The sequence below is a fragment of the Schistocerca cancellata genome, chromosome 3, assembly GCF_023864275.1.
Source record: "Schistocerca cancellata isolate TAMUIC-IGC-003103 chromosome 3, iqSchCanc2.1, whole genome shotgun sequence".
Taxonomy (NCBI): Eukaryota; Metazoa; Arthropoda; class Insecta; order Orthoptera; family Acrididae; genus Schistocerca; species Schistocerca cancellata.
Genome location: NC_064628.1, coordinates 241,911,129 through 241,937,989, shown reverse-complemented (window position 1 = coordinate 241,937,989; position 26,861 = coordinate 241,911,129). Strand labels below are relative to the sequence as shown.

Below are 26,861 nucleotides of genomic sequence, written 5' to 3'. Positions count from 1 at the left end.
CGAACCTAATCGTGAGTTAGACGCTAGTAAAGAGACTCATGATCAGTCGCAATCAGAGTCACGGGGAAGTAAGTCAGGATTCATAGTGCCAGCTCTTCCGTATGACCCGGCAATGGTCGCACTGACTAATCCCTTCTTAAGCAAGGCACGGAGAACGTGACAGTTTTTGTGAATGATATTAGGGACACTGCTGAAGCATATGGGTGGACAGATTAAGTAACCCTGTATGTTGCTAATATGAGTTTGGTGGGGGACGCCAAAGCATCTGTTGTCAACCACAAGACATTGAGTAAAGCACATACGTCACAGGAATGGGCTGCTGGATTGCGCCAGCGGTACAAAAGCGACTTTTTCGCGAGACATTATGTATGTTGTCGATGCTTTGCAACGAGTCTCAGAAGCATTCTCGAACAAAATCTGTAAGCTAAATGCAAAGACAATGAAAAGACCCAGAATGCAGAAGCTAATAGGGTACTGTTACAGGAGGCAGAAAATAGAGCGGTGAATGTTTTTCTGCCTGGTATACCCGTCAAAAGTCACGGAGGGTACGTATGGAGAAACCAGAGGACTTAGAGTCAGCTCTTAGGATCACAACACTTATAGAGGAGGTAGATATCGTCACAAAGTAGAGAGTGGACCACCACGTGTTCGCTTCTGAAGTGTTGTAGATGTGGTCGGGAGGAGCATGTAAGAAAGCAGTGTAAGTAACCAGAGCTCTATGCGTGTGGCATACAGGGCCACCGGTTATTTGAGTGTAGAGGCGGGAAAGGTGGGAAGCTGTCAAGGGAAGCAGCTGTTAAACACAAACTGAATTGCTTCAATTGTCGGAAGGAAGTACAGATAGACTATAGGACTGCACAAGTTAGTGATAGACAGAATTCAACGTAGTGGACAGCAGGAAACAGATATTTTTAGTGGACACAGGTGCGAATGTGTCCGTTATCAGTTTTAACCTCATGGGACAGAGGAGACTGGGGCCATTACGGTATTGGTTACCGCGTTGGCGATAATAGGGTGGAATCATTGGGTACGGCAGTACTGGAGTTTTCCGTCTGTAAAAGTTCAGTGAATGCATCGAGGTGTTGCCATGCATAGGCGAAGGTTATTCATTGATTCTCAGGCTAGACTTCCACGATAATCATCATGTTAGGATCTTTTGTAACGCACAGTGTAACTGAGTAGGACTTTGTTTCAGCAGGGGAAAACAGTAGCAACTGAGACAATGGCACAAGGTTCACCTATCATGAAGGTGAGACCAACTAAACTGTGTACGGTTTCAGTAATGATCGATCAGCAGCATAAAATACCAGCAGGTACGAGAAAGATAGTGTTTCAGTCGATAGCAATTTGCCGAGGGAAACATTATATTCGGTAGAACCGCTCTTAAGCAATGCAGAGTTGGTTAGTTCACATTGTTTTATCCGCAGGAGTTTGGCGCATGAAAGTGACATTAATGGGAACAGACGATACTGGAAAGTGTGGATAACTTTGGCAGAGGGGAGGTGACTCTTTCAAAGGGTGCCACAATAGTGACTGTGGGAGTCTTGGAAGACGACTTCGATAGGTCGAGCCTAGAGGAAAGTCACAAGCTAACTGTCGATACGGAAGTGTTATGAGGAGAAGTAGGTCATCTGAAGGGCTGTGATCGAATGGCTGTGGAGAACTTGTTGTTGAGGTTTAGAGATTTATTTTGTGCGAACAGTGGGTTACCGGCAACCCCAGTGACATAATATCACATACTGAGACGGGATAGCGCACCAAATTATAGGAAGCCAGACCGTGTAGCAACAACTACGGGATGATATTACAGAACTGAGTGATAATTTCTGGAGCACAAATATTTTTGTCGTGCCGAAGAAATCAGCGGACGGGACACAGAAATACAGATTTTGCTTTGGCTGCAGATATCTAAACACGTGAACCATTTACAATGCTTATCCAATTCCAAACATCACGGAAACTTTGGATAGTCTGGGTCAGCGTTGCTTCTTTACAACCATGGATCTCAGGAGTGGACACTATCATTTGGATGTGTCGCCTGAAGATAGGCCGAAAATAGCGTTTATCGTCTCAGCAGAACATTTTCATTACAAATGCATGCCATTTGGACTCAATAACGCACCGGCAACTTTTTAGCGGTTATTAGATGGGGTATTAAGGGATCAAAGCCAAAAACGTGTTTGGTCTATCTCGATAACATAATTGTCTGTTCAAAGGATTTACCGGAACATGTGGGACATTTGGAGAATGTCTTTAATAGATTGCGATTGGCATATTTGACGTTAAATATGGACAAGTGTCAATTTGTGCAAACTCCGGTAAACTATCTGAGGCATCCGTGTTTAGTGAGCATGGCATACAAAGATACTTGTCTTACAGACACAGTTTAAAATTATCCAATAACAGAAACAACGAAGCACGTACGGTCGAACATTGGACTCTGTAATTACTGTAGATGGTTCGCGACGGATTTTGATAAAATAACCAGACTCTTGAAAAAGCTACTAAAGAAGGGGACGAAATTTCATTAGTCGCAGAAATGTCAGAGGCATTTGAAAAATTCAAATCCAGTATTGTTTTTTCCGGATTTCAAGAAAGAGTTGAGCCTTTCACGTAATGCTTCAAATAAGACAGTAGACTGCGTTTAAGGACAAATTGTAGATGGTCAGAAGCATCCGGTAGCTTATGCTTCAAGGCAGTAAACAAGACGATGCGTAGCTACTCAACAATGGAGAAATAGATGTTGGTAGTTGTGTATGGTATTATGTATTGCCGGCTGGAGTGACCGAGCGGTTCTAGGCGTTTCGGTCTGGAACCGCGCGACCGATACGATCGCAGATTCGAATCCTGCCTCGGGCGTGGATGTGTGTGATGTCCGTAGGGTAGTTAGGTTTAAGTAGTTCTAAGTTCTAGGGGACTGGTGACCTGAGAAGTTAAGTCCCATAGTGCTCAGAGCCGTTTGAACCATTTATTATGTATTTCCAATTTTATCTGTATGGTATAAAGTTTAAAACTCGGCTGACACTTAAGGTTTGTGAATTCGAGTACGAGGTGATCCTGAAGTCAGGGATATCATACGCAAGTGCAGATTCGTTATGCTGTGGGTTAGGAATGTTATGTACACTAGAGAAGTGCATTGAAGAGTGGCAGCAGGCACAGGAAAGGAACAAGGAGTGCCAGAAATTTTAGTCACGGCCACATTTCATTACGCAAGTGTCTTTGTTGTGTAGAACGATGAGTTGCGGACCACGTGTGGTGGTTCCAGAGGGTTCTCAGAAGTACGTTTTGCAGCAAGCTCACGACCATATGTTGTCAGATCACGACGGGCGACGTTCGATAGACTGGCAGGGCACTTTTAGTGGAGGAACAGGAAGCGTGACGTGGAGCAGCGTTAAGGACTGTTTGCCATGTGCGAAGAGGAACGACATTACGAACAAGAACGTGCCATTGCAAAGGTTACCAGAGGTGTCCATTTTCTGTGCTATGGTTGGATGTCCTCGGGCCATTTAATAAAACACCTGCAGGACCGACCACATTTCTCGATTTTTGGCAATGGTACCGATGTCGGACCAACGGTCTAGCATTGTAGCTCAGACGTTAGTAAACAACTGGAAACGGAAGTTTCGGCTGCCTTAGACCATAATTATTGATTGTCTCAAATTTAATGAAACAATGCCACGTTCTGCGTACAAGGAAGTTACAGACTAGTCTGTTTCATCTGCAGACCAATGGGAGAACTGAACGAGTGCACAAGACAGTTGCAAATATGTATTACATAGGTTCCAGGCGCAGAGATTGGGATGCCTATTTACCTTATGTGCAGTGTGCCTATAATTCAAAGATACATACTGCGAAAGACTTGCCACCATTTGAGGTGGTGTACGAAAGGAAAGAGCCACCTCCCTTTGAAGTTTTGATTCCTAAGTTAGGACCGGATGGTGAGTTGCTGAGGAAGTTTAGCAGAAGAATTAGGGGAGTTTGGAGGAATATACAAAAGACGAATACGAAGGCACCAGAGAGCAAGAAACAACAGGTAGGGAGGGAATACCGCCATTATCGGCACCCAACGAGAAGGTGAAAGTTACGAAGCGTAAGAAATATGTAATGACATCGTGAGGAACGATGATGGTCCTGCTGTTGCTGTACGTCTGCAAGGGCGAGGCAGGGCAGGTAACAGATGTTCAGCCTCTAGAATTGGGTGTGATGTTCTTGAGACAACCGGGTGTGTGCCCTGCTAGTCATAAGTGGGTGCTAAAAGCAACAGTGGAGATCTGTGAGATTAGGAATGAGGTGTGTAGATTGGAAGATGCCTTTTCGGAAAAGAGGCACAAGGGAATAATTTATTTAGGTAGATAAACGGAGAGATCCAGGTGTTGTAGTTCACTTACAGTAAATTAAGGGAGCAGTTGCAACAATTGGTTCATGAAGTTGCTCAAGCTAGGAGTCGGCGGAAGAAGAGGTCGGTAACTGCTGTAGGAAAACTGTTAAAGACAATATTCGGAATAGCAAACGAAGACGAAGTGTAGAGAGTTAGACAGCGCAGCTGTTCAGGTTCAGCAGATGTCTAGTTCTATTAAGGATGCTGCTGAGTGGTATGCAAAGCGGTAATCAAACTTAGAATAAGAGGTGTTGAATTACACGAAAATAGTACAGGAGTTAGCAGTAGAGCTAACCCGGTGTGCTAGCGAAACGAAGGAGGGGCTGAATAGCGATTTGGAGAAAATACAGTTGCAGCTAGATACGCTGGATAGTGAATTGAATATAGCGAGGTTGCTGCATGTACCAGCGGACCAACTTGGCGATGTTAGGAGTAAAGCGACGATATTACAGGAGCTAATGAACGGGCAACTTTGTCACGTATTGGTTATACCTAGGGAATTCATGATGGATCTTCGGCAGGTAGGAAGCAAATTTCCCGTGGAGTTACAGTATATAGCCTAAGTGTTGCAAGAGAAACTGGCACTGTTCTTTCATACAGCTAGCGTGGATGTGGAAACAGATGGAGCCAAGGTGCATATAGCGGCGATTATACCTGTTGCAGGGAGAAACTCGAAGTTTCACTGCTACAGCGTTCATCCGTATTCAGTGAAATGAAGGATATTGGGTAAGTGGATGCAGGTGAGAACACGGGAAGTGTTGCTAGTCTCAAAGGACAGGCAGGCTTTTTTTCACGGGTGGATTTGGAAAGGTGCGTGAAAAGGAAGGTTGTGATCTGTCCAGGTGGCCAAGTGCGTACTGTTATGTGAAGCGGGTTTGTTTCTGCTGGAAGAAAATGAGACGAGTTGTGGGAAGGACCTCCTGCCAGCCCGAACATACTTGATGAGAATACGGACTCATTAGTTACACTCCATATTCACTCCGGAAAATGTATGGATGAACTGCTATGAAGGAGACAGACCGTAGGGTTGAAAAAACTCGAGCTTCGGGAAGGCGGAATGATAATTAATGGCACGACTTGTGAGGTAGTCATGACGGATTTTCGTCTTCTGGCTATGCTTATGGACTCAGCTGTTATGACATTGTCACGGAATACACTGTATTGACCAGAAGGATACGTATTTAAATGACTCACTTAACCCCGAGTTTTTGCAGTGCCTGGTCAGATTAAGGGTGACCTATCAAGGGGAAATTTCGATGGAAAAAATGTGGCAGCATGCACACCATATCCAGGAAGAACAGGAGCACGAAGTATCAGCGGTGCGCGTATCGACCAACAGTTGTGGCGTGTTTGTAGCAGGTTTTTGCATACTGTATTTCTGGGTAAGACGCAAGAGGGCACGGGCTGTGGAAGTGCAGATGGACCAATTACCGGTAGAATGGTTGACCGACAATGCTTGGGGGGCAATTAGTTTTAAGGTCTTAATTAGTGTATAAGGGTATGATAAATGTGACATGGCAGCAGTAAAGTGTGAGCGGAATACTGTATGGTAAATTCGAGAGATTGCCTCAATATGTAAATTAATGAATTCTAGAAGTGAGGTGTGGGGGGGGGGGGGGATGGGGGCGGGACAGCAAACTAAAGATGTGAGATGTTCTCGGAAATGGGGAGGGCACGCTGCTCCAACATTAAGTATAGGCTGGAAGGTAGTAGTTAAGGGACCCATTGTCACAGCGTTTGGCACGCGCGGGCAGTGTTGATATTTAGAAAATAATTGCGAGGAGATACGTCCAGGTGGGCGCTTTGTACAAATGTGAAGAAACGAGGGCAACACATGCTGGGAAAAATCCATACGTTTCTGTTACAACAGCGCTTGCTGTTCTGTGTGTTGGGACTGAAGCAGGCTGAGGAAAGCTGACGTTGTAAATATTAAACAGCACTCCACTTGCTCCCTCCAGAGGAACTACGTCAGAGGCGTAGGGAAAAGACGAATAAATAAGCGAGCCCAGAGGCTCAAATGAGGGCAGTCATTTCGCCATTTTGCCCACGTCTCGAACTGGAGCGAATGACGATTGTTTAAGTGGCAGGCCAACCCGACGACCCTCTCGTGATCGGTGGCAAAGCGATCCACTGAAACTACCACCAACCTCCTCTGCATGGATGCACCATAGCTGGGGTGGGAGCTGCAGCGGCACGAGGAGTGGGCGGCTGCCAGCCTCCGCACTATGGGTGACAGCGTCGGGCGGGTTGCAAGATACCGTCCACAGGGAGCGGGGCCGGGGCGCGAAGTCACGGCCTCCGGGATGAAGAGCTGTCTGTGGCCACTGACCAAGCTGCCCTCGGTGGCCAACTGGAGCTGCTAAGGCTCACTACAACGAAGGCGGTCAGCTGTTTCCCTTCGGCTCTCTACGTGGGGTCCACGAGTTGCGCTTGAAGGAGCAGCCAGCAGGATGTATCTGGTCCACCAGCGCAGGCAACAGGCCTGGCGGCCACTTAGCTGCGGTGCGAGTAGGAGCGCTACGTCTGCAAGGCTGGACGGCCGGACGCGGACGCAACACATTCCGGCATTGGAATTCGCGCTGACGCACGCACGCGCACTGCACGACGGCATCGCTGGAATCAGCGGAAGGCTCGCAGTGTACCTTCGATGCAGTATAGTCAGTGACACACTTATTCCGTTTCTGTGCACGCTTAGGCGTGAGACATCTGCCTCTCCCAAACCATATCCTATCGGTCGTTTGCAGACCTTAAGAAAATATAGCTCTTTAGTTTCCCGTCATTACAGATGAATGAAAATGGTTGGACTAAGTAAACGTAGATGGACTAAGTGACTCTGCTTGTGTCACTAAAAGACTTGTAAGCTTTCCTCCCTGATTGCGTAGATCTTCTTTAACAAACAAACAAAAATCTTGTGTTGTGTCGCTTCTGATAAAACAGGTGGAAGACATCTGAAACACTTACTGCTGAAGCTGAAGCATGGATCTACCGGCTTGCGCCGGCTCACACATTAAACATTCTGAATGTTGCCAGCACATGACGGACCAGCTTCCAGTGTGCTGTTGTGGACGGGCAGTAATTTGAACACCAGAACACGGAACAATGGATTTGATATCCCGCCGCGTCACTGCCAGGCTCGACACGTCTCGGCCAACTGCACAGTTTTAACACTCCCTAATACTTGCACTTTTCAAGATAATTTAAGTGCAAATAGATGTAAAGCCAACAAAAATATATTACTAAAATAATTGAGGCTTTTTCTCTGGCGAATACATTAACTGGATCCACTAATACCGATTTTGACAAGTGAGTGTCCTTCTCATTAAGCAAGTAACCCAGTTCTTCAGCTATAATGGATTTCACGAATAGAAGCAACGTATTCTTCTAAATTAACATTTCGTCCTTTTGTGGTATCGTCCACACTTAATAATTCCGAATAAGGTGACCACTGTAGCCTAAGAATAGAAATTTGGAGCCAAAAATTTGCTTCGATGATTTCGAACTTTGTACATGAAGCGTCCTGTATAACGAGGCCAGCAAAGACAAAAGAGGCCAGTAATTATGCAATAGGTTTTGCCCAGTTTTTACGAAGGAAGCAGTTGTGTGGAAATACACTCTCTGGTTTGTTCAAATGGTTCAAATGGCTCTGAGCACTATGGGACTTAACTTCTCAGGTCATCAGTCCCCTAGAACTTAGAACTACTTAAACCTAATTAACCTAAGGACATCACACACATCCATGCCCGAGGCAGGATTCGAACCTGCGCCGTAGCGGTCGCGCGGTTCCAGACTGTAGCGCTTAGAACCGCTCGGCCACCTCGGCCAGCTTCTGATTTGTTACTTTAAACGCTTCTAAAACCTGTAGAACACCCATGCTGAACGTTATCACGAATAATAAACAGGAGAATTGAAGCTTTAGTGATCTAGTGGTTAGTCTTGCGTATTTATAAGACATAGATTCCGAGCTCAGATGGTTCTGTTGTGGAAAAGTCTGGACCGCGATCTCCTCAGTCATACTGGCAACTGTTTGAGCAATGCTGCCATTCAAGCTGCCGTAGTGAGGTTAAATCTGTAGCTCTGCATCGAGCCGAAGTGTTATTATTAACAATCTGAAAAACGTTTATTGATAAAAGATAAATACGTACACTTAAGGAGAAGCAGCGTTACCATGTTTCACATGTGTGCTGTTAAAATTTGGGCACTCACCTTGACACCTTTGCGTGACGGGTACTCGAAGTGTACGTCCTTAAAGATGAGATCGCCCTTGACCGCTAGAAGCCTCTTGCCTTCCTCAGACATGCTGTTGATGGGTGATTTCCGGTCGATGACGGAGTACACCTTCGCTGCCGCGCCTCTGGCTATCGAAAACGCCTCGATGAAGGGCGACGCCATACCTAACATCCACGAAGCCATCAGCACCGAGAAAAATACCTGTAATGGGAAAAAGTACTCGTTTAAGTGGCTGATTTGGTGAGCAGCGTGGAATACCACTGGCCTTTATCTGCATTTTCTGAATCACGCTAGTTCGAAAAATTTCTTGATGAATCCATATCTCAGCGTAGTAACATACCCCGACAGGACGGACATTTTTTTTTTTTTTTTGGCACAGTGCCAACAAACTCTCCGTCCTGTCAGGGTATGGTTGCTTGAGACTGAACCCACAAAATATCGTCCTGCCTCAAACAGTTTTGCTGACAAACACAAAATGTTGATAAACAATGAAGAAATTTTGCTGTGTAATCCACATGCTACTGGCAAACCGAGTGAGACTTACAATGGGGTCTCAGGAACGAGTATTAGAACGCTTGCAGCTGATACTACAAATACTATATTCTTATACCATATCTATACCAAATCATGTTGTTCTTCTGCATTCAAACTCACACTGAAGAAAACCGGCACATATAATGAATACTGACTTGTAGCAAGTGTTCTCAGAGCCATCGGACGTGAAATCTCGAAACTATTTCTTCATTCACTACTAACTACAAAAATTAGTGATTTTTTCACCAGACTCGTTTTCCTTTATTCAGGTAAAGCATCATCAGTGGTCTGTAATTAAGTTATTTACATTTTGATTTGCTTTTAGATCGAAAAACAGTTCGTTAAGAATAGGTTGGTTTGTATTTACGGTGATTTTTCGGCTGATTTCTCGCTTACATAGGGAAATGCCGTCTGCTAGCCCATCTTCTTTTTCTGTCTTAGACACTGATAATTTTGGTCTAATTTTTAGATGTTCTGCAGCACCATGCTGTTCTTATGTTTTTCACAATACACTTTCATGCACACCACTGTATTCTGTTTGTTTTTGCCCTTCAAGTATGTGTTGTCTGTGTTTTGTGGTGTTGCCAGCATATCCTTTCTACTATTTCTTCAATATTGCTTGGCCTATGGTGTTTAAAGCGACATGAATATTATAAAAATTAGTAAAGACAGACACCTCCTCCCTTTCCAAGAAAATTTCTGCATACAAAATGCATTAACACAAAATAAACAGTTGCTCAATGACCAGACAAATATTGGAAACCACATTCTATACAGAATAGTTGATGAAATTAAATGAAAAAAACAATGAGCCATTTCCATCCTTCACCCTCTCCCACTCTGCCACAAACCCTCCCCCCCCCCCCGTCACACTTTCATTCCACTTTCTCCTCTAACTCACACTCCATCACACTGCTATATACTTACGTCCACTCGTCATGGTTTCCTCCGTACCTTAAAAAAAAAAAAAAAAAAAAAAAATATACTGCCCGCATCTCGTGGTCGTTCGGTAGCGTTCTCGCTTCCCACGCCCGGGTTCGATTCCCGGTGGGGTCGGGGATTTTCTCTGCCTCGTGATGTCTGGGTGTTGTGTGCTGTCCTTAGGTTAGTTAGGTTTAAGTAATTCTAAGTTCTGGGGGACTGATGGCCATAGATGTTAAGTCCCATAGTGCTCAGAGCCATTTGAGCCATTTGAACCTTAAAAAAACTCCCTCCATCGCTATTCCTTCTCTACTCTTACACAGTACATAAATACACAAAAACATAATTAAATAGAATTACACACTTACAATAATGTAATTTAAAAAAAGAATGTTGTAGGTCAAAGACAAAATAGCGGAAAGCTTATGTTGGCAACACTACAAAACACTAACAACAACACATGCTTGTACAAAAACAAAGAGAATAGAGTGTTGTGCATAAAAGTGTGATGTGAAAAAACTTAAGAAATGCATAGTGCTGCAGAACATCGAAAAATTAGGCCAAAAGTATCAGTGTCTTACACAGAAAAACAACGATGTACTAGCTGACGGCATTTCTCGATGTAATCAAGAAATCAGCCGAAAAATCACCGTAAGTACATATAAAACTATTCTTACCGAACTGTTTTTTGGTCTAAAAGCAAATCAAAATGTAAGTAACTTAATTACAGACCAATGATGAGGCTTTAATTCAATAAAGCGAAATGCGTCTGGTAAAAAAATTACGCATTTTTGTAGCTGCAACGACAGGATAAAAATACCCTCAAGAGTTATAAAGCAATTTCGGACACTAGGGCCACACAAATGAAGAATTCTCGCTCTTATTTAATTTTAATATTATGTTTCGAATTCAAGTGCTGTAAAATTTTATAGGTGAAATTTTGCCGAGAAATTAATAAGAGGTACAGGAAGAGCCAATGTTTTACGTTTTATATAAACCGAGACATCACATGCAAGCAGGAGGAGCTTAGCTGAGCAAGCATGGGACAACGGATGGGGCTGGGTTTTATCCTTTGAAGATCCTGAGATCTACCTAGCTTCGCAGTTCAAATTCTAAAAGTGAGCCCCTATCAGCAGATCCTCAAATCCGCAACTCTAGCAGATATGGGAGTGTAGGATAATGTGTCCACTCTACAGATATTGATTTTTCGCCAAACCACGATTCTTCTGCTAGGATCCTATGTCAGCACTAGTGAGTCACAGATTGAAACTATCACACCAAAGGGAACAACAAGGAGCTACTGCCCAGCCACGATATTATTGCTCTTAGCCTCCCGCGGCCATTATCGGAAACATGCAGTGACGCTACAATAAACGAAAACCATACACATTTCCTCAACTGTCATATACACTGGGAAACTCAGAATATGTTCACAAAAAAGTTGTCTGCTCCTTAGCACAGCCGAGCACATTCTGATGGGCTTCAAGTGCAAAAGTAAACTCGTGAGCTGACTAATTGCCCTCAGACCCAGTTGCAAAAATATTGTGGTCGACTAACACATTTGCAAGCCAAAAGTCGTTGTTTGAATAAATACTTTAAGAAATGAATACTCTACGTATAAGTAAGGTTATGAGAATAATACAATTGTCATGGTCTGCAGAAGGCGAATGAACATCGGAAAAGTTTTCAGTAAGGGGAGCTGGAACGCCCTATCCCGACAATCCCTGTATTTCAGGAACCACTGTAGCCATTGACATGAAACTTTTACAGGACATTAAACTGTATGTTCTGAGTCTACTGAACTTCAATAATTGCATTTCAGACACTGCATTCGGAAATACAATTTTTAATTACATGGTTAAAATTTTGTGTACTTTTTTGTACGTTATCCTAAATAATTTTAATTATAAACAACATTAAGTCCTTATTTTAGTTCAGTAGACTCACGATATGTATGTTATTACTCCCTGAAAATTTGAATACTTTACTCTAAGTGGTTTCTGAGATGGAAAGAACACAACGAAATCTCACAACAACAACTAAAAGCTTTCAAGAAAGCTCAGGGTTTGGACCCAAGGAAGTATGTTTTTTAGGACATGTGATACCTGCTGATAGAATTCAGCCAGACCCACAAAAGTTAGAAGCCACTGAAAGGTACTAAGTGCCAAGAACTAAGCGACAAGTGAGTGCATTTCTCGAGTCAGTGAATATCTATAAGCCATTCGTAGACATTATCGTTATCACACCGAATTTGACAGGAAAAATGTAATATGGAAGTGGACCAACGCAGAACAAGGCGAGTTCAGAGAATTGAAAGAAGTGTTAGTGAGACGTTACTTGTCTGGCCAGACCTAAGCAAGAAATCCTGTGTGTCCTGGGATGCATCAAGGACCGGTTTTGGCTTTCAGTTGTTTCAAGAAGTCGAACAGGATGGGTAAGTAATGGAAGAAATCATTGGTTTTGGTAGTCGGGTTTTGAGTGAAGTGAGAAAAACTGATCCAGTGCCACAATTAGAAGCGTTAGCTGTTAATAAGGACTCAGCAAATTTAAGGACATCTTAATGGAATGTGTAATGAAGGTGTACACTTCAGAATGAATTTTCTCTCTGCAGTGGAATTTGCTGACTATACACCACGATACCACCTGGTTTCGAACCCCCCCCCCTCCACCCCCCCCCCTCAGGGGATAATGAGAAAGACTGCTAAAACGTGTCTTTTGTACTGTCATACTCAACAATGATAGTGCGACACATATCTGGCAGATTTTCAGTTAATGACTCACCACACTAGGCTACTGGAATTGCATCAAAATTAGCTCTGACAAACCAGCCACATGGAGACTGAATAGGAGGAATTGTAGACTACCTAACTGTTACAAGGAAACGCCTATATGATACTGTAAGATTACTGCTGGAAAGGATATGCACAAAAATTGAGAAGAGGAAGGAAAATCAGAGAGGACTGATAAGAGAAACGAAGGCTACAGTGGATGATGGTGGAAGTGGTCAAAGAAGAACTGATATCTAAGCATCGTATTCCTGTATGTATTTTCAGCAACATACTGCATCTGAAAAATCGTTCATCACAACGCCATAGAATCAGAATCTCTATGTAGCTGCAAATCGATTGGAAAAAAGCACATTTGGCAGGTCAAGATGTTTAAACAATTTTGCAGAAATGAGCTGAGACACAACATCCAGCATCAGGTCTTTTGTAAGAGGATGTAGTAATAACATGAACTAATCCTATGCAAAAGTAAGACAGTCGTAAGGTCATAAAAGAGTTTTCACACAAACTAGTCCAAGTTCATCCATAGAAGTCAGGGAGATGGTGCAGGTGTTACTGAGAAGTGAAGCACTAAACAGATCACTAGACGTAGTTTCCCACTGATGATGATATACTTGTTGGTTGAGTTTTATTACTGGGTGTTGTGTGATGTCCTTAGGTTAGTTAGGTTTAAGTAGTTCTAAGTTCTAGGGGACTGATGACGACCATAGATGTTAAGTCCCATAGTGCTCAGAGCCATTTGAACCACTTTTTTTTAGTTTTATTTTTTATACGGTTGCCAGAGCACTGAGCTGAGCACTGAGCAAGAAACAATAAGCTACATGATCTGAGTTTGTGTGAGTGATATTAAGTAGCAAAGAGATTACGGGAGTTTGAGGACAGCGGACGTGAAGGAACGCTGCGCTGTGAGTCTTCAGTAGACCTGAAGGAACATTGAAATGTGTGGGTGTAATTGATGAGTAAAACAATAATGAGTTTCTGCTATTTGGATGAGAGTATGATGTGATAATTTTTGTGTATCTCCATATTCTGTTGACAGGAAAGACAGATGAAGTTTTGGGCGAAAACTATGAGAGAAAAAAGAGAACGGCAGACGATGAAAGAGTGAACTTAACATAACTCTGGTTGAAGAAAAGAGTAAGATAATCACGGGCCTACAATAAAGAGAAAAAGACCACGAACCACTGTGAGTGTGAAACAAGGTAACCTTTAAGTATAAGTGGTGATAAGGTAAGGATCGAACCAGGAAAAAATGCACGTAAAATATGATAACATTGTATTGTAATTTTCAGGTAGGAGTTGAGAATCGTATTATGCTTTTGTTTATGTTACAGATTATCAATCGCTGCAATTTAGGAAATCCACAGTATAAGGAATAAAACAAATTCATGAGGTGTGGAGAATTTAACTTTTGGGATGAAAAGTAGTTAATGAAGATAACGGAAGATAGGTACTACGTTGAGACAGTAGAATATTTAGGGTGGCCAAATCTAATCTGGGTGATAGATAAACCACAGTCAGAGTGCTGGTGCTTGTGAGCCGTCTACTAGATATCGATAGACCTCTCTGTGTTATGGATTAGTACGTGTAAACACAGATAACCGCTTAAAACAATGATCAAATAACATAAACTTGAATTCTCAATGGATATACGCATTGAAAAAACCGTCATAATGTAAATAAGAGAATGAGTTTAAATACTTTAAGTAATAGAATAATGATCATGTCTTAACTTTCAAGACAAAAAGTGAATGTATGAAGATGAATATTTACAAAAGCTAGCAATAATGACAAACTATCCTGTTGGAAGAACATCCGTTATACTAGAGGTTGAAAATACCGCTTCAGTTGCAAATTTCTTTTGTTATCACGATCGGTTTCTGGCCGTCATAAGCCCATCCTCAGGTGTCGCAACTGCGCTGTGCCCCCCGATCGCCGCGGTGGACGTGTACTAGGCGCGGTGTACTACCTATACCTATACCATAGGTACCACAGCGAATGTAGTACACGTCCACCGAGGCGCTCGGGGGCCACAGCACAGTTGCGACACCTGAGGATGGGCTTATGACAGCCAGAAACCAATCGTGATAACAAAAGAAATTTACAACTGAAGCGGTATTTTCAACTTCTGGTAACAATAAAAAGTAATTATAAAAGAATGGAGAATATATATTTGTATTATTGTTACACTGGAAGGGAATTATGAATTATGTATTATTCAAAGAAGAGTAATAAGGACAGAAATATCTTTGTATTTTTAAGGTTGTAATATTAACGTATGTATTGCAAACTGTTTGAGGTCACAGCAGTCACACGTTGGAGAAGGGAATTAGAGAGCTACAGATGGAGAATGACATGAGAGATGTGGCATGAGTAACTGAGGCGTTATGCCCAAGTAGCTGGTCAGACGTACTTCCAAGTGCACAAGAAACCTGTACAGCAAGTTAACCAGTTGCAGTGCATACCATGGCTTAGTCACTGTCCACCAGCCAACACAAGTTGCCGCGAGGACAGTACACTCACCATCTACCTGCTTGCTCCTGAAAGAGCCCGTCATGCAAGCTGCAGCCCCAAGAGAATTTCTGGGAACTATCGCTGTCTCGCAGCAAGCAAGCGAATAGTTGGTACTCCGAGGTTTAGATACCACAAACAGGCGTGCTCCAGCTGCCCTGTTTACCTATGCAAAACGGTGATGTCATTTGGGGACTATACGTAGCTACTGTCAACGAACCTCTTGTTGCCCATGCGATACATGTACCATGTTTTATGTATAATTAACCTGAGACAATCGCAAAGTCCCCGAGGCGATGGTCACTTACTTTTAATTTCCATGCAGAACCTTGTGGATGGATTTGAATGTTCTGTCAAGTGAGAGGAGGTCACTGACCACTTCGCAGGAGAACACGTAACAGCATTACAGTGATGGGCGAGTGAAAAGACAAAAAATGACGCAACTTAACGTATCCTGAGATGCTGTAAAGGAAGCAAGAAACATTGTTACGACCTTCTTCCAACGGCTGTAGCCAAAACCAAAAGTGAACAGACATTATCATCTCAAGTACTAGAACTATTTTAAGATAGATTATGATCACCAGTATTGTGAACACTTGAACTAACGATTTCATATGTACGTACAACAGAAACAATACCAATGATGGCCAATACTTAACTACTTAGTTCATTTTGTAAAATGAATAAACTGCACAACAGCTGCTTAATCTTCAGTCTTTCAGCTTGTACATATTTTTGTTAACTACTTAGATTATGATTTATTTTATTGATTTGTGCTGTGTTGGCAGAAGAGCCAACACCGTGTAGCTAGAGGAGGCCGAAATGCACGCGTTTAAGCTCACGCAAACTGGCGGGAGGTCTGGAACAGGACGATGTAATTAATATAGCCAATAAGGTACGTTGCTGCTGGAATACTTAACTTTAATCCATAATTGGTGTACATTGCTCTTGATGATACATTAAGTACAATCTCAATATAAACTGGTAATGGCGCCTTGCTAGGTCGTAGCAAATGACGTAGCTGAAGGCTATGCTAACTATCGTCTCGGCAAATGAGAGCGTATTTATCAGTGTAGCATCGCTAGCAAAGTCTGCTGTACAACTGGGGCGAGTGCTAGGAAGTGTCTCTAGACCTGCCGTATGGCGGCGCTCGGTCTGCAATCACTGACAGTGGCGACACGCGGGTCCGTCGTATACTAGCGGACCGCGGCCGATTTAAAGGCTACCACCTAGCAAGTGTGGTGTCTGGCGGTGACACCACAATTTGCATATACACCTAAATAAGAAGCCACTGTGAAAGCAGGCTGCACTTGGCTGTTGATGAGGGTACACACTGTAGGGCTATCAAACCGGCAGGGAACCAGCCCAGACAGTAAGGCCGGACAGCGCGTTAAAGAAGAGCCAACCATTACCCAAAGTCACGACGCAAATTACATCTTGAAGTTATCTGGGGACAACAGACATATTATTAGTGAGCAGTGTATGGTTGGGCGATGCATGCTATTTTTGGAAGAGTCCTGGAAAAACTGGTATTGTGAAAAGAGCTGCAGGCAGGAAAAATTTACCGTAAAACGTAGGCTGCTAAAAACCATTTTAGAAGGTGGCATAGGAACATTGTGTTAGGGATCCTTTGAAGATTGTGGGACCGCTACACCAGTACAGGCTCTGCAAAACCCAAATATTTATGGAAATATATAAACGGCTACCATTGTTTAACATACGTAATTTAGAAGTGGGAGTAAGGAAAACGACTGTGGTTACAGATGTCCACCCTTATTGGCCAGAGCACGAACGTAGAAAGAGGAAGAGCGTTCAAAGTGGTTCAAATAGCTCTGAGCGCTATGGGACTTAACTTCTGAGGTCATCAGTCCCCTAGAACTTAGAACTACTTAAATGTAACTAACCTAAGGACAGCACACACATCCATGCCCGAGGCAGGATTCGAACCTGCGACCGTAGCGATCGCGCGGTTCCAGACTGTAGCGCCTAGAACAGCTCGGCCATCCCGGCCGGTGAGGAAGAGCGTTTTGGAGCGCCAAGTATAATAAATATTGTAACCAGTTAACCACCTGAAATGAGAGTGAGGAAGGGAGACCAGCGTTTTTATATGACAACCTCTTACTAGTCGACACACACAAAATTTATCATTCAGCCAATCATATAACGTGACGCCAGAAATACTCAGAGGACACAATCGTCCTTGTCAGAAGCACACTGCAGAAACTTACTTTTTACCTCAGCGTCTCCATGAAACTTCGCTACTAGACAACTTCTACCGGCTCTTCGTGGGCGAGAGGCTTTCATCCCACTGAGCTGAGCTCAGACGCAAAAGGAACATAGTTGTTGGTACAGAGCCAATTTTTCAGACACTTCAGCCGCCACTTGCGCCACGACAGCGAGGTGAACTGCAGAGAAAATCGAATTACATTTAATGATGTTCAGTAACGGCTTCATTCTGAAGAGTGCTTTGCAGTTAGAGGTTCAACATGCTTTCACCTCCGGCAGCAGATGCGCATGGATATTCTTCTGCAGTATTTTCTATCCCTATGCATCGAACTTCGGCGATCATAATATAATTTTCACGAATGTGAATGTTTCATACAGATATGCGTTCATTTAAAACACATTAAAAACCTTTTGTCCAGATTTACCAAGGCATTAGCTTATAACATTCAATGATTGTTAAACCATTTCTTTCGGTTTTACATGTAATAAGCTGAGTTAATTAAGATCATTGTCTAATTTCGTAGTCAGATGAATTCCTTTATTGTTGTTTTGGTGCGTTACGATTTGTTTATTTCAGGTATTCGGGGACATATTACAAGGTGCAATTAAAGATTTAATTAAAGTACCCCAACACAATTTCAACGTACACATCGGCTGCTTTCATTGACTTTCAGTACATATTAGTAAAGCTGGGTTCAATTTCTAAAAGAGAAACCAAATATGTAAACTTTAACCACGTGAAGAAAGCTGGTAATGTAAATACAATTAAAAAGATGTAAATGGAAAGGGACGAAGAATTCCAAGCAGATTTATGTAGCGCAAAAAGGGTCCGTTACGTTACATCAAGACTAACTTTTATTATTGAAAATTTATGTTATGACTAACAAAGGGTTTCCTGCCTCAACCAGTCGTATAGGCGTAGATCCAGTGGTCACAATCGATCTATAAGTCGATAGACTTCCACTACAGTATGGCCAGTTTACGTCCTCAACTTGTCCATTCCGACTATGTACTCCGTTTCTATTAACCTTTACGTCTCCCTTCCTTTCCTTGCGGAAGAGACATCTTGATCTGCAGAAGCACACTATTGCAAAGGAACACACTTTAGTAGAAAATGGATGCTAAGCACTGAAGAAAGAGGTTTTCTTGTGGAAATTGTTGCTGTTTCAGTCCACCACATTGTATCACATGTGCTGCAATGCCACTATGTGATTACCAGAAGAATGAAAACTCAGTCGTCTTCAGAATTAAAATTTAAGTGACTCAAACACCCATCTTGTGTGACTCAAACACCCAACGATTTCAACTTTCACATATTTGGATTTCTTAAGCACATGTAGATACGGAAGCCTGTTAGTTTCCGAACAGATAAAGTTTGTGGGCCTTGTCAGAATTGGAATATGTTCCACACAAGTTATGTCGTTGCAGCCTCCTTCTAGGTCTCCTTACAATGCCTCAGAAAAAAGTACATTCTTTTATGAAAAAGTCTCTGTCGTAACGCAGCAGCTATGTACGCTGTAAATTACTGGCGTACTTGAGAAAATTCTGTACGTGGTCTAATATCACTCTACGAAGAGTCTAGATAATATTACTGGTTCAGAAAATATTTGGAACCATCCGTTTTGGTTGCCACATCCTGTATGGGAAGTAAAAGAGAAACGTTTATACTGTGTATCATTAAAATTGACACTCTCCGTTGCGAAATAACTTCCTGACAATTTTCCAAGTGTGTGATCTGACGTTAGTGACTGTATAACGATACAGCCTCCTCCTTCTACTATATAATTTTGGTTTTTCAAAAAACTGAAAGTTCCTTCTGTTGATCTGTACTACCTGGAAGATCTGTTGATCTTTACAGAACAAAACGAAGTAGCATCCAGTCTGTGCTTCTGCCTTTCTTACAAACTGTGAACTTCATATTAATGCAGAAGATACGTTTCTCAATTAATTTCTGTTTTATATCCTATAACTGTTAAGTGAAAAGGAAGTAGATGAGGTGTGATATATGACACTGCGAGAAGAATTTGACAGAGCACTGAGACACCTAAGTCGAACAAAGTCCCCTGGAGTAGACGATCTTCCCTCAGTAATACTGATATCCTTGTGACAACCATGACAAAACTACTCTGCCTGGTGTGCAAGAAATATGGGACATGGGAAATATCCTCAGACTTCGAGAAGAAGGTAATAATTTCAATTCCAAAGAAAACATTTTTGGTAGTTGTGAATGTTTCCCAAATATCAGTTTAAGACGTTGTGGTTTCAAAATATCGACACGAATTATTCACAGCAAAATGGAAAAATTGGTGGAAACTGATCCTGGCGAAGATCAGTTTCGGTTCCAGAGGAATTTAGGAACTCTAAAGCAATGCTGACCCTATGGCTTATCGTAGAAGTTACGTTAAAGAAAGGGAGAGAAGGGCTATATTCAATTTCTACAGACACCAGAAAGCTATCACAAGAGTTGAAAGGCATGGAGGGGAAGCAGTGGTTGAGAGCGGAGTGAGACGGGGTTGTAGGCTATCCCCGATTTTATTCAGTCTGTACATTAAGAAAATCGAAGAGAAATTTGGAGAAGGAATGAAAGTTCAGAGAGCGGAAATAAAAACTTTGAAGTTAACCGATAACATAGTAATTTTGTCAGAAAGGAATTTGGAAGAGTGTAGAAAGGAATGGACAGTGTCTTGTAAGGAGGATGTAAGACGAACCTCATCAAAATAAACAAGGGCAAGAGAAGGTAATCGAATTAAACCAGACGGTGCTGAGAAAATTAGATTAAGAAATCAGACTTGAAAGTAGTATATGAGTTTTGCTTTCGGGACAATAAAATAACTAATGATGGCCATATTAGAGAGGCTATATAATGCAGACTGACAACGGGAAGAGAAACATATATTGAAGAAGAAAAACTCCTTAACATCTAGGATAAATTCAAGTGTTACGAAGTCTTTTCTTGAGCTATTTATCTGAAGTGTAGCCGTTTACATAACTGAAATGTGGACGATAATCAGTTCATGCACGAAGAGAACAGAAGTCTTTGAAAAGTGGTGCTACAGATGAATGCTGGAAATTAGATGGGTAGGTCACGTAACTAAGGAGGAATTATTGAACGGAATTGCGGAGAAAAGAAATTTGTGGCATAATTTAACTAAAAGAAGGGATCAGCTAGTAGGACGTAGTCTGGGACATCAAGGAATCATCATTTTAGTATTGTAGGGAAGTGTGGGTGGTACAAATCGTAGAGGGAGACCAAGAGACGCATACAGCAAGCAGTTTCAAATAGATGTTCAAAGACGAAGAGGCTTTCACAGGATACAATAGCTGCATGAATCCAGTCTTTGCACTAAAGAATACGGTCGACGTAGTTGTTGAAACGCGCGCAGAACTTGGAAAATGTGACGTGTTTGTTGTGTGTAGTTGTTGGAGTGAGGAGTCGTTGCGGGGAGCGTGGCAGGAGAGTCTCCCGAAGTACCTAGATGTCAAATAGCCCATGTAACCGTGATGCCACCACCGGGAAAATATCTAGTCTTATATATGGTGGCAATGGAAGAGGAATAAAATGAGACTAATGGGTTAAAGGTGAAATGATTGGTGTATGACGTGAAGCAGGAAGAGATGCAAAGTAAGACGGAAATATTATCATGTGGTATCCGCTACGCTAGCGACTTAGTTAAAATGGCCCTTAACAATCAAGTATTGTAATTACACTTTCACTTTAAATTCATTTTTATCGATGAAAAATAAATCAGTCAAAAAGAATTTATATTGAGATTCACCTTATGGGGAGAATCGAAAGCCTCTGCCAGCAGTATTGCTTTCTTAAAGTTGAGTATGATTGTTGTGGTTATTATTCATTCAATAGTTATCGTTTGCTCTTCATTGTTCGATTGTCATATCGCAAAACAAAATCACCTAGGTACACTATAGCGAGTTCCTAATGTTCGCACAAGTATCTTTAGCTAAAAATTTCGTGGGCCACGTTTGTTATGAAACGGTCGTGATTGTTTCTGAGTAGAATACTTTCGTATGGCCGTGTACGTTTTCAACTGAAGTTCACTGAATAATAACCGCAATATTCGGAAGCATTTGAGAGACTATTTTACAGCACACGAAGTTTTGTCCTTATGTCCTAGACTCGTGGTTGTAGAATATCCAGTCTTCCACTGCACAGACCAAACGTCATAAGGTTCCTCCTAGGTCTTCAATAGGTTTATCTATGAAGGTTACTCCGGATACGCACATAATTAAGAAACATGCCTTTTTAAACACGGTGTTTAGAGCTGTGAATCAAACTAGTAAAGCGATCTGACTACAAAGAGTTTGTAGAAAACAGTGTGAACAGTGAACATTTACTTTTCTGCCCTATGATTTACAAAGGGCATAGCAAAAGGAAACTGAATCTACATGGAGATTAGCAACTGCACCAAATATTTTACCAAGCATAAAGATGCGTAATGCAATGTGGCTTACAAGCCTGTGCAATGCACTGGACATGTGGACCCAATCTGTTATAACAGCTGACTGACACAGGGCGTGAAATAAGCACATAGTCTGTAGAATAAAGCTCTGTGTCTCTACCACTTGCGTCACCTCTACATGTGCGTTTTCTACTGAGAAGCGAGTCAAAGAACTTCCAAATGTAATGTTCGTATTGATTACCACTCTTGTTGATATTAACTACAGTAAAGTTTTACTAATTTCTGAAGACAAATAGTAGTTTCACATCAAGGTATTTTATTCCAACTGCCGAGTGAAAGTCAGCATAACGCGTCTAAAACAGGAAAATGAGTAGCAGGGAAGTCTAATTTCGAAGAATATTTGAGTGTAAATCCACATAATCGACTCCCAGAAAGTAATTCAGTGACTTAGTATATGTAATACAAGTGGCACATACAGTTCAGCTACATAAGAAAATCAAAAGAAGTATAATGCCTATAAGACATAAAGTATTGGCAAATGCTCATTGATATGGGGTGTGACAAAACAGACTGTACTACCTATCTATCGCCTGTGCCTGTTTTCCCGCATGAAGCAGGGTCGGCGGCGTTAATCGGATTTGGCAAGGTCAGTTTAAGGGGTGGCCGGATGCCCTTCCTGCCGCCACCCCGTATCCCCCGGGACAGAATTAGTCTACTACAACTGTCTACGACTAGTATAATCCATGGAAAAGTGTGAACGTGTTCAGATGTCTGCGAGCCGTGTAACCGAGACGGGACGTGGGGACCAGCCCAGTATTCACCTAGTGGGATGTGGAAAACCGCCTAAAAACCACATCCAGGTTGGCTGGCACACCGGCTGTCGTCGTTAATCCGTCGGGCGAATTCGATCTGGGGCCAGTACGCCTACCCGGGTCCAGGAAGCAGCGCATTTAGCGCTCTTGGCGGCCCTGGCGGTTCCAAAACAGACTGTACTACCATTCAGACGAATTAATAACACACAGGTCCTGTACCAATCCTCAAAAAGAGACAGAGATACCACATATCGATTCCACCCCTTTGGCATCGTAGCAAGGGAATTTGAAGTTTCTGTCTGACGCCAATAGTGGTGGCGCGGGATCTAGCGGACCCAATGGCGCATCCCCACTGAGCCACGCCTCCAGCAGCTCTGGACTACGAGCACCCTCAGCCGCCCTGATACAGAATGGCCGGCGGCAGCCGCTCATCCCACTCGCATTTCTTTCGAAGCCTCGTTGCTGCAACACCATCATTCGTGCTTAGTAGTACAAAGTAGCACACAACAGATATGAACACTGAATCACCACACATGACACATGCTTCCTACCCATGAAATTTACAATAACTTTGTCTTTGCAGTGCGAATCAATAGTTACACGGGGACCACTTATTTTCCGTAAACGAATAGCTAGTTCGTACTGCAACATGTTCCTGTTTCATACACATCACCATCTCACGATACAGCAAAACAGCAATCAGCGGCATCAGACTCCGAAACATGACTGACACTCAGCACAGCAGAAAACCAGAGTGCCTCCTTAAAACTTATGCTCCAGCATTCTCAGCTTGGCGGGTTGTCAGCTGATTGGCTGGCTCAGCTGAGACTCTATGAGTGTTTTCTGAATAGCTCACACACTGGCCCAAATATTACCTAGCTGTTCAGAATCGACACTATGTATAGAACTGCATCTCTACAATAAGCCTGCAGTAGCTAGTAACGAAATAACTGAGTTTTAAAAATAAAAAATAAACATTGAAAACTGCAGTGTAACAGCCAACATTCAACGCACATCGGCGTTCGGGTACGCACCGTGAGCATGGTGGCGGCATCGTACCGCCTCTCGCTCTCTGGGTAGTCCCTGTCCCTGAGGATGAGCCCCACGCCGTACCAGAAGGCGAGCCCGTAACTGCCGAAGGCGCAGAACCACTGGAAGCCGTTGCCGAGCCCGTTGATCAGGTTTCGCCTCACACTAAGTTTCATCCCCACCATCAGTTTCTTGTTGTACCTGCCGAAAAGACATGAAACTTGATTTTGCTTAGATTTACATTTTCAGTTGAAGGTCACGTTGGTTTCGTCGTTCTGTGTGTACAACTCGGACGGTATATGTGAAGGGTAGGAGGAACATTAAGCCACTCTACAGTCGACGCTAACGTTGCCTCCTTTCTTTTCATACATTGCTCTGTTTGTGACTTCCTGGAAGCAACGGCAGAGTGTTCGAAGAATGTGCAATAAAGACTACCATCAAGCTATTATTAAAATCCTAGCAAATTGTATTGGAGGGAAGGAGGGCTTTGGCGAGACAGTGAAAACTTTGCACCACAGAACCGAATTTTGAGTTGGCGTCTTGGTGATTGCTCAAATTAAATCAGCTAATATCACGTATGCTGCCCACCCTCAAATCGCCATCCACGCTGCGGCTAGAACCAAGTTCTAACGACATACAAATCACCTTAAATGCCCGAAATATTCCAAGGTTACAGAATCGCTCTCTCTTAAAGACGACAGCTATCTAACTCTTTGGCTTACAAGCGTGTTTTAGAAAGCTGAAGTAAATTATATTCTTAAAGAGTTGTTTCTTGGATGGGTGACCATCCGGTCTGCCGAGTGCCGTTGGCAAGCGGGGTGCACTCAGCCCTTGTGAGGCAAACTGGGGAGCTACTTGACTGAGAAGTAGCGGCTCCGGTCTCGTAAACTGACATATGGCTAGGAGAGCGGTGTGTTGACCAGATGCTCATCCATCTCCGCATCCAGTGCTGCTTATGGGCTGAGGATGGCACGGCGGCCGGTCGGTAGCGTTGGGCCTTCATAGCCTGTTCGGGAGGAGTTTTTTTTAAAGAGTTGTTTCTTTGAATAGTTATCGAACGTCATCTACATACATAACCACAAGCCACTGTGCAGAGCAAGGCACAGGGCACATCATATGAATATTCTCGCGTTTTTACTGTTCCATGAGTACGTAGAGCCAGGAAGAAATGACTGTCTGAATGACTCTCTACACACCCTTGTACGTTTTTTCTTATTCTCACAATCCATAAGCGGCTAAGGCAAAACCCGGGATGTTTCCTCAATCAGGAACACGGCTGACCACCTGTTTTATCCTCCTAAACCACATATTTTGTTCTCGTAAAGCATGTCATGTATTTTCGGTCTTGTATATTTTGAGCTACCGATTTGTAAAATTGTACCTTGATAAATCCTATATCACAGTGACATGATCCTTGGTTGAATAAACATGACAAGGATAGTGATAATGTTTAAATTAGGCTGGCTATTTTCAGTCATTTATTAACTAGCGTAAAAATGCTCCTATCAAAGCACAAAAAAATTTTAATATATTCCTGCTTTGGAAAGTGGGGTACCAGCTGCCTAATGCTATCTTCCACAGTACCTTTAAAAATTTTCCCAAAGAAATTTGCATGCGAACATATTCGTGCTTTGTTTCACATGTAACTCATCTCAAACTACCACAAACCCCTAACTGTAATTCACTCAGACCCATTAGTCCATCGCTGTAAGTCGCTTATACCCATCCACTTCCAGCTGCCCTTTCTCACTCACTCATTCAGTTTATTGCCTTTATCTCTTTGTGGCTCCCTGTAATTATCTGTCGAGCGGTCTAGGGCGCTGCAGTCATGGACTGGTCCCGGCGGAGGTTCGAGTCCTCCCTCGGGCATGGGTGTGTGTGTTTGTTCTTAGGATAATTTAGGTTAAGTAGTGTGTAAGCTTAGGGACTGATGACCTTAGCAGTTAAGTCCCATAAGATTTCGCACACATTTTTTTGTAATTATCTCCTGCGTTACAGCCACAGTCCTCTTCGTTCCGTCCTACTACTACAATCTCCTCTCATTGTCACTGTCTCCGTTTTGCTCTCTGTTACTGTTAACATCTCATTCCTTCCTCCCTACTGCTGCTGCCTCTTCTCATTGTCCCTATCTCTCTCTTCCTCTTTCTCACTGTCATATACTATGTCTCTCATTATCACTACCTGTCACCCATTTCTCTTTCCCTTTCTCTTTATTCCTCGCCTTCTGGCACTGTCTCCCTCACTCTGTTTCCAAACATTGTTCTGTCACTGTCAACTATGTTCCACTACCACTGTGTCCCTCTCTTTCTCTGACAATGCCATTGTCCCCTTCTTCTCTTAACCACTGTCTACTGTCTTCCATTATTTATTACTTTCCCGTCTCTTTGCCATTGCCACTGTCTCCTTCTCTCCCAGCACAAAAAACTAAAAGGGAATATGATCACTGTCTCCCTCTCTCTAGGCATAAAAAACGAGAATATGATCACTGTCTCCCTCTCCCTAGGCATACAAAACGGGAATATGACCGCATGACAAAATTTTTGGGAAATTTTTAAAGGTACTGAGGAACGTGGAATGAGGTAACTGGTACCCCACTTTTCAATCATAGTCTTTTCAATTTACTGGTAAATATTCCGCATTTTTTGTTTTACGATAGGAGTGTGTTTTCGCTGGTTTCCTTCTTTTCCCTGCTACACCAGAGAATGCAACTCATATGAAAAGAAACGTGTTGGTCAGTAAAATGTAAGTACTTTACTAATGTGAAACTGAAATAATTCAAAACTAAATTTATACCTCAGACCAGATTTTACGTGCAAAAAAATTCTGCATATGCTTCAGTACTACAACATGATGACAAAGAAGACACTTTACAGCATATTTCTTCGCGCTATGTCACTTTATAAACTACGTTTCCGCCTCACTCCGGAAGGATAACTTTGACCCTCTGTATCTCGGAAACGGATAAAAAGATGAAGACACTTTTCAAGGTTGTTCGAGTTCGGGATCTTGGGAACACGTC

At 42.7% G+C, this 26,861-nt stretch overlaps 1 protein-coding gene across 1 annotated transcript in view; it reads right to left on the bottom strand.

Moving 5' to 3' along the window:
* Nucleotides 1-26,861, bottom strand: part of LOC126176243 (ATP-dependent translocase ABCB1-like) — a 315,891-nt gene that overhangs the window by 173,340 nt on the left and 115,690 nt on the right. Inside the window, exons 8-9 of the mRNA XM_049923388.1 lie at nucleotides 23,848-24,043; nucleotides 8,582-8,806 (exon numbers count right to left, since the gene is read on the bottom strand). Coding sequence (XP_049779345.1) covers nucleotides 8,582-8,806; nucleotides 23,848-24,043 — 421 coding nt within the window. The remainder of the gene's footprint in view (nucleotides 1-8,581; nucleotides 8,807-23,847; nucleotides 24,044-26,861) is intronic.